Source organism: Paramisgurnus dabryanus, chromosome 24 (assembly GCF_030506205.2).
Source record: "Paramisgurnus dabryanus chromosome 24, PD_genome_1.1, whole genome shotgun sequence".
Lineage (NCBI taxonomy): Eukaryota > Metazoa > Chordata > Actinopteri > Cypriniformes > Cobitidae > Paramisgurnus > Paramisgurnus dabryanus.
The window spans coordinates 22,408,516-22,423,715 of NC_133360.1; the positions used below are offsets into that span (position 1 = coordinate 22,408,516).

The window sequence follows — 15,200 nt, forward strand, 5'->3', positions numbered from 1 at the left end:
ATATCTAGAATTTCTTAAATTAAGATTTATTTTCTTAAGGAGCAAAATGATCTAAGAAAATAAGTCTAGTTTTTAGAAAAAAAATTACAATTTAAGTGAACTTGTGCTTAAAACAAGCTAAATTGTCTGCCAATGGGGTGAGAAAAATTAGCTTAAATTTGATTTAAGGGACTGTAAGTAGGATTTTAAGTGTTTTATTAATCAAAATCAATGTCTTCATTCATAAATATATCTTCGTTGGTGTCAAATGACCTCTGCCAATGATCTGACTTTTCTTTGTAAGCTTAGAATTTCTTCTCTTTACTTACATTGAACGGGTAAGTCCAAGGAGGCTTCTATGTCATTTCGCCGTATTGATAATCTATAATAGCATAGAGGGACAAAAAGCACTAGCCTACCAACGCGTTTCCACAACGTGTTTTCATTCAGAACACGTAAACCAGTTGTCACAAACAAGGAGATCGGTGAGTAAATAACGGCTACCGTAGTTGTAACACGCATTTGGAAAGGCGAGGCGCTAGAGAGCACTGTTCGTTTGAATGCAAAATACAATTTCACCACTAGATGGGGGTAAATCCTACTTACAGTCCCTTTAAGAAAAAAGAAAACTTATTTTTAGATTTTTTCTCACCCCATTGGCAGATATTTTTGCTTGTTTTAAGTTTTAATTTACTTAAATTGCATATATTTTTTTTGTCTATTAACTAGACTTATTTTCTTAGGTCATTTTGCTCATCAAGAAAAAGCATCTTAATTTAAAAATCTTTAGATATTTCTAATGAAAACAAGACCAACATACTAAGAAAGTAAGTAATTTTTGCAGTGTTGCGTTGCTATTTTGAGGCAACTAAAATAGAGCGCAATATTGTTTTTTTTAATTTAATGAGTGAAGTATTTTTAGAGTACAGACCTAAACATTTTCTTGCATATTTGTAAATAATTTTTTGAGATTACACTGATTACACAACAAAAAAATGATTTGCAAGAAAAAAAATGTCCTAGTATTTTTGTCTTGTTTTCTGTAAAAATATCTAAAAATTCTTAAATTAAGATGCGTTTTCTTGATGAGCAAAACGACCCAAGAAAATAAGTCTAGTTTTTAGACCAAAAATATCAAATTTAAGTGATTTTGTGCATAAAACAAGCAAAAAAAATCTGCCAATGGAGTAAGCAAAAAATCTAACATTTTTCTTAAACACTAAATTCAAGAACAATTTGCCCACCTCATTGGCAGATTTTTTGCTTGTTTTATGCACAAAATCACTTACATATGATATTTTTGGTGTAGACTTATTTTCTTGGATAGTTTTGCTCATCTAGAAAACGCATCTTAATTTAAGAATATTTAAATATTTTTACTGAAAACAAGACAAAAATACTTAGAAAATGTTTTCTTGAAAATCATTTTTTGCAGTGCATGTAGGCTATTCATACATTTGCAGCAATTAAAAGCCTGCTATTTTTACTTCCATGACTTTTAATACAAAAACTAACAATTTCAATACAAATGAAAACCACACAATTTTTTTACATAAATCTTAAACTTGTGGTCTTCTTCCTAACTGCAAAAATGACTTTCTTACGTAGTATTTTTGTCTCGTTTTAGTACAAATATCTAATATCTCTTCTTGAAGGCAGGGTGCATGATCTCCAATGTTGACATTTAAATCACCTAAACAAACACGCCCCTACCCCAATAGAATCTGGACCTTCTTTTGATAGACCCGCCCCACACATACGCAACCCAGGCATTGATGTTGGTTAGTAGACACGCCCCTTACTGCTGATTGGCTACAAGTGAGTTTAGGTAGTCGGCCCGACTCGCTTTTCCAAAGTGTTTTACAAAAATCACGCACCCCTCTTTTACCTTAAGATGTATTTTCTTTATGAGCAAAATTACACTTTACACTTACACTGCAAAAAATGATTTTCAAGAAAAACAAATCTTAGTATTTTTGTCTTGTTTTCTGTAAAAATATCTAAAAATTCTTAAATGAAGATGCTTTTTCTTGATGAGCAAAATGACCTAAAAAAATAAGTCTAGTTTTTAGACCAAAAATATCAAATTTAAGTGATCTTGTGCATAAAACAAGCAAAAAAATCTGCCAATGGGATAAGCACATTTTTCTTGAATTTAGTGTTTAAAAAGATTTTTGCTTCATTAGCAGATTTTTTTGCTTGTTTTATGCACAAAATCACTTAAATTTGATATTTTTGGTCTAAAAACTAGACTTATTTTCTTAAGTCGTTTTGCTCATCAAGAAAAAGCATCTTCATTTAAGAATTTTTAGATATTTTTACAGAAAACAAGACAAAAATACTAAGTTTTTTTTCCGCTCAAGGGTGAACCCAAGACTCCAGACCCATGTAACGCTGATGGAGAAACAGATTTAGAGAACATTATTTTACAGCAATTTTTATTTAATACAATAAACATTGAAGCCATAAATTCATGCTAATAAAACCATTTATTCATTTCTTTTTTGATTTTACCGACAGTTTCAAAGAGGTTACAACTCAAATACATTTCACGTACATTACACCACCTGAATATTTCTCCGTTATGTTTTCTGATCTTTCCAGCATGAAGTTCACAGAGTCTGTAATCTTATAAGCCTCCATGTGTAGTGTGCTACATAACTCTGATAGTCTAAAGTCTTTCTTTTAGCATTAGTTCATTTTGTATGATACAATTTCTGTAATATTAGTTTTTAATAATAGAAAAGAAAATCATTAAAATGTAACTGCAGAAGATCTCAGCTTTATAAAGAAACCAACAGCTCCATCGTGTGGACTCTTCCTAAATCACAATGTCTCTGAAGGTCAAACGGGTTCGAGTACAGCTTGTATCGACCCGGTACTCAACCGGTCAGTCCTCACGAAAGACGTCATAAGCTCAATTTGACCTAAAGTCTCATTTTAACATTCTCAACTCTCTCTGCAATCCTCAAATCCAACACATTTTTCTACTTATACCCCATTGATAAAGTAACCATACACATAAAATCATGGCATGGGGTGTTTATACACACAACAGATCAAACATGCAATACAAAAAAATTAGACCTGTGTAGAAATAAAAACATTTATATGTGTGTATATATATATATATAAAGAACTGGATTTCAGCTGGGCTTATAAAAGAAAGAAAAAACAACAACTATGTGTTGGCCCCAAAATAATCCAGTTAGAATCTTTCACAATCTCACTGAAAACAAATGATCTGCTGTATATTTATCTATTTAATCCCTAAAGATATTATGGGATATTCTTCACCGGTCAGATGAACATAACACTGCTTTCATTCATATCAGATCGGGTACGTGAGCAGAGTTTAAATTCAATCTTCAGATTCGCTGAATCCTCACTGTACTGTAGTGCTTTCATTATTTAACATTTTTAAAAATCTATAAACTATAAAAGTTCATAGCTCTTGATAAATACTACACTGCAAACTAAATAAATGCACCAGATGTCAAGAGCAAACATCAATGGTTTCTTTTACAGTATACAAACAAGAATACTGTAGTAGTACATAAAAAAAACATACACGATATAAAACGTTTATGTGAAACAATAACTATACTGGAATAAACGTGAATAAAAAAAACTGAAATATTTCAGTGCTGGATATAAAGTGATTTATATTTACACAGCTGCTATTCATTTGGTTTAATGTTTATCAGATTACCTATAAATGAGCCACAAAAACCTTTATCAAAAATAAAAAAATGAATGATTTCGTTTGACCACTAAGATTTTTGGCATTTTCATGACGGTTAAGCCCAAATTATAATATTAGAATACAGTAATGTAAAAAAAAATAACTAACATTTAAAGATTTAAAACATTATTTGGTAATGCTTTACTTAAAGGGGTGTTCATAAGACTGACATGACACGTGTCATAAACATGAAGGAGATTTTATGCACATTTATGACAACTGTTATTAAGTGTCATTTGTTCAATTACGTCATTTTAATGCAAAGATGACCACTTGACATTACCAAGACAAGTGATACAAATTGAATTTGTCATTAAAATGTCATGAAGTGTTAATACTCTGTCATGTAGTTTTATAAAAGCATCATGAATATTATTCTTGACCTCAACTACAGTGGTACAAATATAATTTGTCATTAAAATGTCATTAAGTGTAAATACTCTGTCATGTAGTTTTATAAAAGCATCATGAATATTATTCTTGACCTCAACTACAGTGGTACAACAAATATAATTTATCATTAAAATGTCATTAAGTGTTAATACTCTGTCATGTAGTTTTATAACAGCGTCATGAATATTTTTCTTGACCTCAACTACAGTGGTACAAATATAATTTGTCATTAAAATGTCATTAAGTGTTAATACTCTGTCATGTAGTTTTATAAAAGCATCATGAATATTATTCTTGACCTCAACTACAGTGGTACAAATATAATTTGTCATTAAAATGTCATTAAGTGTAAATACTCTGTCATGTAGTTTTATAAAAGCATCATGAATATTATTCTTGACCTCAACTACAGTGGTACAACAAATATAATTTATCATTAAAATGTCATTAAGTGTAAATACTCTGTCAAATAGTTTAATAACAGCGTCATTAATATACTTGATAATGTTTCCTCCAGGTGTTAGATAAATAAAATCAATCATTCAATAATAAAATAATAATAATAATTAAAATTGATAAAATTATATTTTATTGTATTTAGAGACCGATTCACCTAAAATGAAATATAAACAGTACAACAATGGGTTAAGCCATGCAGTGTTGGGTCCATATAGCTGAAAAACAGTGCAAAACAGTTACATTAAATGATATTGATTAAATGTTTTGTTCGTTTTTCTTCTATGTCAGAAAAATTCAAACCCCTCTGTGTGAGAAAGAACAAGTTCTGATAGTTGTCAGTTTTTTATGTATTGTGCATATAAATAAAGTTAAGTATAATTTTTTGACGTGTCTGTTGCATTGTTAAGCTATTTAAAATTATTTGACAGAGTTTTAACACTTATTGACAATTTAATGACAAATTCAATTAAAAAGTGGTCAGCTATGTTGTCATGGTAATGTTTTGACATAGTATTGATATTTAAATGACAGTTTAATGTAATGTTAACCCAAAAAGCTAAGTCGCTTCTCAAGTTTGATAATTATTCTGCTATGTCATGTTTATGACAGATTTATGACAAGATATATCATAAATCTGACATAATTGAAAATGACATCATTGAACAAATGACACAGTTGTCATAAACGTGCATAAAAAACACCTTCATGTTTATGACACGATTATGAAGGTCTTATGAACACCCCTGAAGTAAAGTGTTAGCCATTGTTTAATTTTGAGTTTACTTGTTGATTTAAATAATATCATAATGCAAAATATTAATGCTTCATCTTCTTATATTCTAATAAAAATAATTCAAATTTTTTTACCTTTTTTTTGGGTAACATTTAGTGAAAGGCAAGCATTCAATAGTCTCTGATCAACATGATATAGAGATTGTTCGGTAGCTCACTACTTTAGCATTGTCAAAAGTAATAATTTTCAATCTATCCTACATCAGTTACAAAATGAAATATCTTCATCTGCTACAGCTTTAATTGATGTATGCTCAATGATTTGTTCTCAGGCTAAACACTTTGGTAAGTTTTGTTCTGTGTCTCATGGAAGAAGCTGATTGTATATATAGATATAAAAAAAAATGTGTTAAAAGTCTTTAGTCTTTGGTGTGAATCTAGAGCCAGGTAAGAAACGGTTCACTTTTGTTCAGGACAGACTCCACATCATTCAGGATGGGCATGAGGTCAGCACCCTCCAGGGTGCCCAGGTCCACGTTGGTGCCGGGCATAGAGTCCAGAAAATCTGGAAAACGGTTCTGCTGAGGGACGTTCATACCGACAGACACCATGCTTTCACCTGTACACAGGATAACAGCATTCATACTCTCAGTTAGCCTTAAAAAAAATATATAAATATTTATAATATTTTATTTATATATTTATATATATAAAATATTATTATATATTACACATTATAATTATAATATATTACGCATTATAATTATAATATATTACACATTATAATTATAATATTTAATATAGAATATACAACAACATTCATACTCTCAGTTAACCTTTAAAAAAGAAAAGAAAAAAAATATTTATTTATTTATTTATAATATTTTATTTATATTACTATATTTATACATATATTATATTATTATATATTACACATTATAATTATAATATATTACGAATTTTAATATTAATATATTACACATTATAATTATAATATTTAATATATAATATACAACAACATTCATACTCTCAGTTAGCCTTAAAAAAAATAAAATAAAAAATTGTATTTATTTATTTTATTTATTTATTTAATTTATTTAATTATATATAAAATATTCTTAGATATTAAAAAATATATATTAATAAATTAAATATATTAAAATATTAAATATATATAATAAATAAAGAGTCTTCCTAATAAACAAAGTAGGTAAATGTTGTTGCATATTGCTAGTTTATGTTAATTTAAATAAATAAATAAATACATATATTAAATATTATATATAAAATATTCTTAGATATTAAAAAATATATATTAATAAATTAAATATATTAAAATATTAAATATATATAATAAATAAAGAGTCTTCCTAATAAACAAAGCAGGTAATTGTTGTTGCATATTGCTAGTTTATGTTAGCTTATGTGTTAACTAATATGAATGCATTACCTTTTATTTTTAAAAGTAAAGTATTACCAAAAATCATGTCAATATTACATCAGTGCAGTGTTGCATGTCTAAAGACTCGCATTTACATTTACAGCAGTATTCTTAAATATTTTATCCACCTTGATGGCATGTAAGCATAATCATAATATATATATATATATATATATATATATATATATATATATATATATATATATATATATATGTATATATATATATATATATATATGTATATATATGTATATATATATATGTATATATATGTATATATATATATGTATATATATATATATATATATATATATATATATATATATATATAAATATAATTTTATTAGTTATGTAAATTACAATTAAATGTACATTTTAATGCGTTTTTGTAATATCTGTCCTGACATATGCTGAAAACAGCTCTGTTTTCTAAATAATCTTTTACAAATTATGTAAAAATGTTTGTAAAAAAATCATATCACAATAAACTAGATGATTATATTTAATTTCACATTTTTTTTATTTAAAAAAATATTAGTTACACCAACTGACACAGACTGGTAACACCGCATTGACATTTTTGCAATAATCCCCCAAATATTATTTTAAAAAGAAATAAAACCAGAAATTTTAGACTTGGTCCTCTAAAAAGAGAATATATGCAAGTAATCTGCAAATTTATTTTGAAATTTTAACCCTTTTACATTTAATTGAACCATACAAACACAAATAATTAACGTCACGTCATTGACCCATTTTCAAATAGACCCACAGTACCTGTGTCCATCTCATCTATGTTAAGAAAATCCTCGGGTGTAGTAGGGATGCTGTAACATCCCAGGCCGAGGCCGCTGTCTGTGCTCTGCTCTCGAGAGTGATACGGCCCACTGTTAACACATTTACATATACGAACACATGTTTAACACGCTTACTGCAAGCCAACTACAAGAAACTACAAAGCATGGCAGACACTTACCTGTTGAGGAAAGGATCTGAGCTGTTGTTAGGTATATTTCCCTGTGTCATAGCTGGAGAGCCGATAGATGCCGTCACGGGTGCCATGTCAGAATCCATGGGCAGCTGCCGGAGCGCCGCCTCCTGGAGAAACACAGACAACACTGTAACCTGACCACAAAGAGGCGTCTTTCCTTCAGAAGCATAGATCAAAATAAAATCAGTAAATATGGTTTATTATTTTACTTTTTATTCGAAATTAATACGTTTTTGCCCACAGTGACCTCTGTGAATGATTGTTTTACTTCTGGTCTTTCTTCACAGATATTTTGGCAGTGCGTTAAAGTATGAATCACATCAGTTTATATATAGATGCGAGCCTCTTGGCGCTGCTTTCAGGGTGGAGTGCGTTCACAAAAACAGCTGCAGGAATTCACTGTGGAAAAAGTTTAGGACCAGAAACTGACTCAACTCAACAAGTTGTTGTTTTCCTCAGCCATGATCTCTGCAAACAAATGCACTCTCTGAGCAAATAAAAGTCAAAATACTCGAGTAAGAGAAGAGTCGGAGATATAAACAGACGCTGTGTGAGGTCTGTCGGCTTTAGTAAACTCTCCCGCTGGTGTTTTTGTCAAGCTGCTGGTACAGAAGAACCATGACCTTGTTTAAATCATTTGTGTAAACCTGAGCTGTGATTTATGTTGAGTGTCACATCACTAGAGGGCGTTAAAGTCTTTGTTTCTCATGTTAGCAGCTACTGTAACACTTCTTAAACTGTGTGTATGTGTAAAGTGTGTGTGTGCTAAGGAATGGTACTGATAGAAGAGGAATGATCTGTTTGGATTTAAACTGTCTGAACACTTTTCTAATGTTGCTCAATCCGGCCCCGTTCCAGGCATTTTCACACAAGATGGAAAAAACTGACTCTGTACTGGCACAGAGTCACTGGCCAACACACAACATGTGTTTTTCCACAAAACCACAATGGTCTTGCTGGACTAACTGAACAAATCCAAATGTGCATTCCATTTAATACCAGAGGCTAACTTTTATCTTTGTTATCTTTATAAATATTTGGTCTTTTGTATGGTCTACCGCAAGGTTCTGTTTTGGGCCCGGTCTTATTTTCAATGTACAGTACACATGTGGCCATTTGGTTCTAAATTTGTTACGATCACACTATTATTTATTACAAGTTTGTAAATGATACACAGTGTTAAACAATCATGTAAGTTTGGGGAAACAGTATTTTATCAGTATTGTGTCTATGATGCTCACCTGTCGCATGAGCTCTTCTTGTCTCCTCTGAATGCGCTCGCGCTCCATCTGAATACGTTGCAGTCTGATCTTCTGCTGGTGCTGTTGGGCGCTGATGGCTCCACTCATGTTCATCATGGCAGACTGAGAGCTCTGTGGCTGTTGCTGCAGGTTCTGCTGATGGGCCTGCTGATTCATCACTGCCATCACAAACACACAACATCACAGTAAGAAGAGCTGTTAGTCCTAGGCCACGAGCTGAAAACTCTTCATCTAGGTTTTTGCAAGTCTAGAACACACTGGGTTTTATCAGTCTGTCTGGAAACATCAAAACCAGACGAAATGTGATTTAAAAAAGAGGTACAAGATTTCTTTTTTTATTTGGCACATCAACAGTCTATTCACTAACTGACTGATACATACCATACACAAACATGATAGAGATCTGTCTGTGAGATAGTTTAATGACATGAAATCTTTATAAAACACAAAGTTTAATATTGTTTAAGACAGTGGTTCTTAAACTATTTTGGCATGCAGCCCCCCTTGTGTACAGTGCATCCCTTCGTGCCCTCCCGAAAGAAAATTTATGACATAAAACAGTACAAAACACAATGTGCGCCAGACTTTAAGCAGGGTGTCAAAGTTCTTGTTAAATAAAACATGGTTCATGTTACGTTTAGTATGAGGAGCTGTTGCGTGCACTGTGTGTACTATAGTAAAACGATGAGAAACTCATTGCAGTCCTGTTGCTTAATAATTCACAAACACAGATTCAGCACAAAGAGAAAATGGACAAGTCCAGATCAGACCTGGTCTACACAAGTGGGTGATTCTCACGAAATCCAGATTTAGAAGGTGTCCACCATCAGAATTTTTAAAAAGCCCTTGAAGCCAATTTATAAGATTAATTTATGAGAAGCCACATATAAGATTAAGGTCTGAACTTACTATAATCATTATTTTTAGAAAATTTTAAAAATATTTCCTATAGAATTATTTACATTTTTAAGATTATCATTATCGCAACATGATATTACATTAAATATATGCATTTACAAACTCATGTTTAGGTAATGAGAACTAAAAGTCGTCTAGGTAGACCACATATAAGATTAAGGTCTTAACTTACTATAATCATTATTTTTAGAGAATTTAAAAAACTATTTCCTATAGAATTATTTACATTTTTAAGATTATCATTATCAAAAATTATCATTACCGTAACATGTTTCGGTAATGAGAACTAAAAGTTGTCTAGGTACTATGACAAAACAAAATTTGCTGCTCACCTGGTAGCCATCTTGAGTGTCACAGTCAATTATGTCCCTTCCAACAATTTTTTTAAATGTTAGTTCCTTGAGGGCTTAAACAATGATTGAAAATTGTTGCGGAGGATGAGAAAATTGTTCTTGGACACATTTATATTCCTTATTATTGTCACTACATTTACCAATGATCACCAAATACCACATGTTTCTTTACTGTAAATGTTTATAGTATAACATGCACTGAAGCTTTTTATTGTTTAGATTTTTTAATTATAAATATTTCCATGTCAAGAACCCAAATCCAGTCATAGACACGTTGCGGTAATGAAAATTTCCCCCTTAAATGTGAAAAAAAAAAATTTTGGTTTGTATGATGTCATTTGAAATCATGTGCAAAATAGTACTGTATGCTTCTTATTTTGATAATTTTACTTTGCATTTACTTTTTTTATTAAAATATTTCATAAAAACTCTAATTTCGCGAGAATCACCCATATTGGTAATATGAATAGTAGAGCATTTAACAGTGTAGTTTAACAGTTAAAAACTAAAAAGAAAACAAATCTCTTCAGTGTGAATGGAGATGAAACAGACACATATAGAGGATATAATAAAAGAGTCAAGACAAACTTTGACGTTGACTTAGAAAAGTCTTGGCTGAAAGTTTAAAACCGTTTTATACTATGCACGCACGTACTGTACTGTATACACACACACTACGGTGTATACACACCATACTGTACTGTAAAGACTCTACGGTCTGCTTTCTTTAAGATTTACATTATTTTCATTAGAAAGCTCTTTCACAGATGAGTTTTATTGATGAGGAGAAGGAAGATTTGGCAAGCGGGAGATGAAGGTAAAGAAAACGCTGCCTTTTATGGTTAGATGAAGTGGACAAACGCTGTCCTACACTACGGTAGATCTGTCATCGGCTGAATCAAAGTAATGTGCTCAGCTGAATCCCAAAATCTCCCAAAAATTACTCAACCCAACCAAAGGTCAATATTACACTGTACAAACGTAACGAAATGAAAGTCAATGGTAATAACAAACATTGCTCTTTATAATAAAACATATTGATCAGGTCTCCCGAGATTCACCTGTAAACCTGGCTCAGGAGGAAGCTCTCGTGCAAATTGTGTGCAATGCCAGATGGGAGCCGTCTCAGCTGGAGGAGTATAGAGCCACACCCCCTCCAAAATCTGAGTGTCACAACACCCATCATGATAGAAAACACGTGCGCTGAACAACCAGAGAACACGCAAGTCACGACAACTCGAAAGAGACGCTGAGACCACACTAAATGAACAAGAAACAAAACTGGACATATAGCACGATGCCCAAACTGGACAAATTTTACCGTGCCAAATCTCAACAAGCCAATGGACCATTGGAACAGAACCACAAATGGGTCACAACAAACAAAGTGGTGTCCAACCACGTGATTAGAAAAGACTACAGATCAGAAGAAACCTTCCAGTCCTAAACATCAGATCTCATATGATCTCGACATGATTCAACAGGCTGATTTGATTTAACTTCTTGTTAAATATGGAGAGGGAGGGGTTTATGATCTATAATGGAGTTTTCCACCACAGGGCAATTGAAATATTTTGTCTTCACACTTCAGGATGTGTACATAACGCAAGATTAAACTCTCATTAATGCATTGATCAACTTTCAGCCTAATTTTAACAGCCGACCTGCTCTTCATTTTTTGTTGCACCCAGTTAAATGATGTAATGTGCTTGAGAAACAGTTAAAGTTACTGTATAGTACTGTATATAGTGTGTCAATGTACAAGAATGAACACACACACAAACAGAGATACACGTCATATAGACAGACAATAACAGATGTAAGAGGTGTTAGGTTTAATAACATTCACTCTGTGAAGACATTTAACCTATATATAATATATTTTTGTTTTATTATGATAGTTAGACACTCATTAGCTTTGTTTGATTTCATGTCCAGAGTCAATTTAATTTCAAGTTAAGTTTGCTAGTATGAGTGTGTGAGTTTAAACTGGAAACTTTAAAGTAAGCACTGCATTGATAATGTACATTAAGTTTATTGTAAAGCTAAGTACACACCAAGTCGACAGTCGGGCAGGTTTGAGCATCAACTCTTTCCCCGCCAGCGTTTTTTTTTTTTTTACGTTGCCAGCCAGTGCCAGCATTTTTTCTGATTTTCACAAAAGTTTAATGCATTCCAGAATTTTTTTTTTCTTTACAATATATCAAATGAAAGAACAGATCCTCTGCTTTTAAAAGTAAATGTGGATTAATCTTTATTTATGAAGATACAAAAGTTTTCTTTTTTTGATATTTAATTAACTTTAATGACAGAGACAGTTTATGCTTATTATTAGACCGAATGCAATACAATGTTTATTCGTTTAAGACGTACAGTAACCACATGTTTACTATGAAAATCACAAAGACAGCTATTGTGACATATGAGCATTTGTCCGTTTAAGCCAAAAAGACGCGAACATGAAGTCGTTTAAGCTCTGCCTGTGCACGTGCGCTATCGGTCCAACCAGACTCTCGTACATTTATTTCATTTGTACAGAGAGCGTTACCGTTAAGAAGGGTCCTCTGTTGAAGTTTAAAAATATTGGATCTGCCCAGAGTCACTCTGAATCTGCCATAGCCAATCGCTAACATTTGGTTGTGACGTTTGTCACTCAGTCTGGCGCACAACCTCAACGTCATCGTTCTTAGCCACCCCCCTTTGTTCGCTGATTGGACCTGCAGATTTTTGCCGGAGAAAACAAAACTCTACACAGCAGTCCCAGACGTTGTACTGAAGCCAAATGAAAATAAAGCGCAAGCACATAGGAGGGCGGAGCCAGTCTACCATTGGTCAGTCCTTTAAGAAAAACGCTGAGTTTTTTTGTGATTGTTGTGGGCAAAAATCCCTGATCTTGCGACACGTTTTCTTAAAAAATTTGCAGGAATATGCGGAATATTTTTGCAGCTTTTGAATGATGTTCACGTCACATAATCACATCACTTCATAACGTTCCCATGGCAACAGGGGACACGGCAGGGGTTGTGTGAGATAAATGCAAAATTTTTCAACTTTCTGCTAAGATATATGTGATTTTTGCTACGAAAATGCGGGGATTCCGCACGGAAATCCGCAATTTATGCTGCGAAAGTGCGGCGTATTTGAAAAAATGCGACCCCCGCATAAATATGCGGACTAAGGCTGATTATGCGTTAAAAAGTGTTGCTTTTTTAAATGGACGTTGTAAACGACTCAGACTCGTAATGAGCAATATTAATATTGATTAAGCTTAAAGTTAGTATAATATTTATACTAATTTATACATTTAAGTATACTATTAAAAAGGTAGTGTGAGACTGTCACATGCTTTATTTGACCAATCACTATAAAGTACAGATTTGACAAAATAATCAATCAAATACAATATTTTGATGTTATTCATTGACACAAACACTTTACGATTATAACTGATTGAGGATTTTAACGATTTCTGTATATGTAAATGATTTCAGATGAGAAACACATGCTGAATTTCTTCTGTTGTGCTGTTCTGAGATTAAAGGAGTGAATTGTCTATGAGGTCAGGGATTAGGCAAGCACTACTAAGGCTTTACTCACCCAAACGTGGGTCCAGCCATGAGGTACTTTGGGTTTTGTGGTCAATGAAGTACGTTTCTCCCTGAGGAGTGACGGCCTGCTCCCAACCCTCGGGTAACTGTCCTGTTCAGTACAACAGTATAACAGCTAAAGATCAGAGAGCGGTCATCATAAGTGATGACTAGAAGAGAAGTGCACACGCTTTTGCTGGAGGGCAAAAGTAGGTCTTCACATGAAATCAAAATTCACCTTAAAATGACTTTTTTTGATTAATGATTCATTAGTACCTGACTGGGGTGTAACGGTACACATATCCCTATTGAACCGTTTTGGCACAGTGCACGTGTACCAAATGCAATCTTTAAAGGAAAACGCCACAGTTTTTCAATATTTTACTATGTTCTTACCTCAGCTAAGAAAAATTAATACATACCTATCTTTTATCAATGCGTGCACTTAATCTTTGTACAGCGGGCCGTGAATGTATTAGCATTTAGCCTAGCCCCATTCATTCCTTAGGATCCAAACAGGAATGAATTTAGAAGCCACCAAACACTTTCATGTTTTCCCTATTTAAAGACTGTTACATGAGGAGTTACACAAGTAAGTATGGTGGCACAAAATAAAACTTTTGTTTGGAGCCATAGTAATGAATGGGGAAATTATTGAAAAACTGTGGTGTTTTCCTTTAACAGAGGTTAACAGTAGGCTTGTTTTACATGTGGAATATACTATAATCCAAGTACCACACAAACATATTAAATAGCAAAGCCGCTAAAGGCGAATGTGTTTTTTTTATTTCACTGCGTTATTTTTCCATTGCTAGACAGACGTGTTTGAAAATTACGCACGTCTTGTGTCTTGCGCATGAGCTCAGAGTTTTAAGACGCGGTGTCAAGTTAAAATAATTTTTAACTATTGAAGGCAGTGCAGAGCAGAGCATCAATGTCAGGAACAGTGGACCAATCAGGATACCTCAGAGAAGGGACAACTTTTAAAAAAAAATGCTGCCAGTGAAAGAGTTAATGAATATATCTTTTAAAAAATTGAAAATTCTTTATAAGAAATAAACATAGAGTGTCTGAAAATAACTAAAAATAAAAATGCAATAGCAATAGCCAATCCTACTAAGGTCATATTAGTACTGGACCCATAGACCGTAAAAAAAGATCGACGTAGTGTCCGTGACGTCATCCATAGGTTTCTAAAGATCGTTTTTGAAGCTTAAAGTAGGCGGTGTCTGCTGTCCCCATCTTGGCCATGCGTCATCGCGCATCACTCGCAGATATCCGAACATGGGTAAAGATGCGGGACGTGGGTGAAGCTGAGGTGACTGGTTGCTGAAACCACG

The 15,200-nt window shown here is 32.6% G+C and overlaps 1 protein-coding gene across 3 annotated transcripts in view; it reads right to left on the bottom strand.

Moving 5' to 3' along the window:
* Positions 1–2,448: 2,448 nt before the first annotated feature.
* Positions 2,449–15,200, bottom strand: part of wwtr1 (WW domain containing transcription regulator 1) — a 49,176-nt gene continuing 36,424 nt past the window's right edge. Inside the window, exons 3-7 of one of the 3 annotated variants that reach the window (XR_010529305.1) lie at positions 8,982–9,160; positions 7,726–7,847; positions 7,527–7,636; positions 4,210–5,927; positions 2,449–4,107 (exon numbers count right to left, since the gene is read on the bottom strand). Coding sequence is in view for 2 of the 3 variants with exons in the window: in XM_065259482.1 (XP_065115554.1) it covers positions 5,746–5,927; positions 7,527–7,636; positions 7,726–7,847; positions 8,982–9,160 (593 nt within the window). In the remaining variant the exon portion in view is untranslated. Of the gene's footprint in view, positions 5,928–7,526; positions 7,637–7,725; positions 7,848–8,981; positions 9,161–15,200 lie in introns of all 3 variants that reach the window. The other 2 variants (XM_065259483.1, XM_065259482.1) reach the window with 2 other exon arrangements.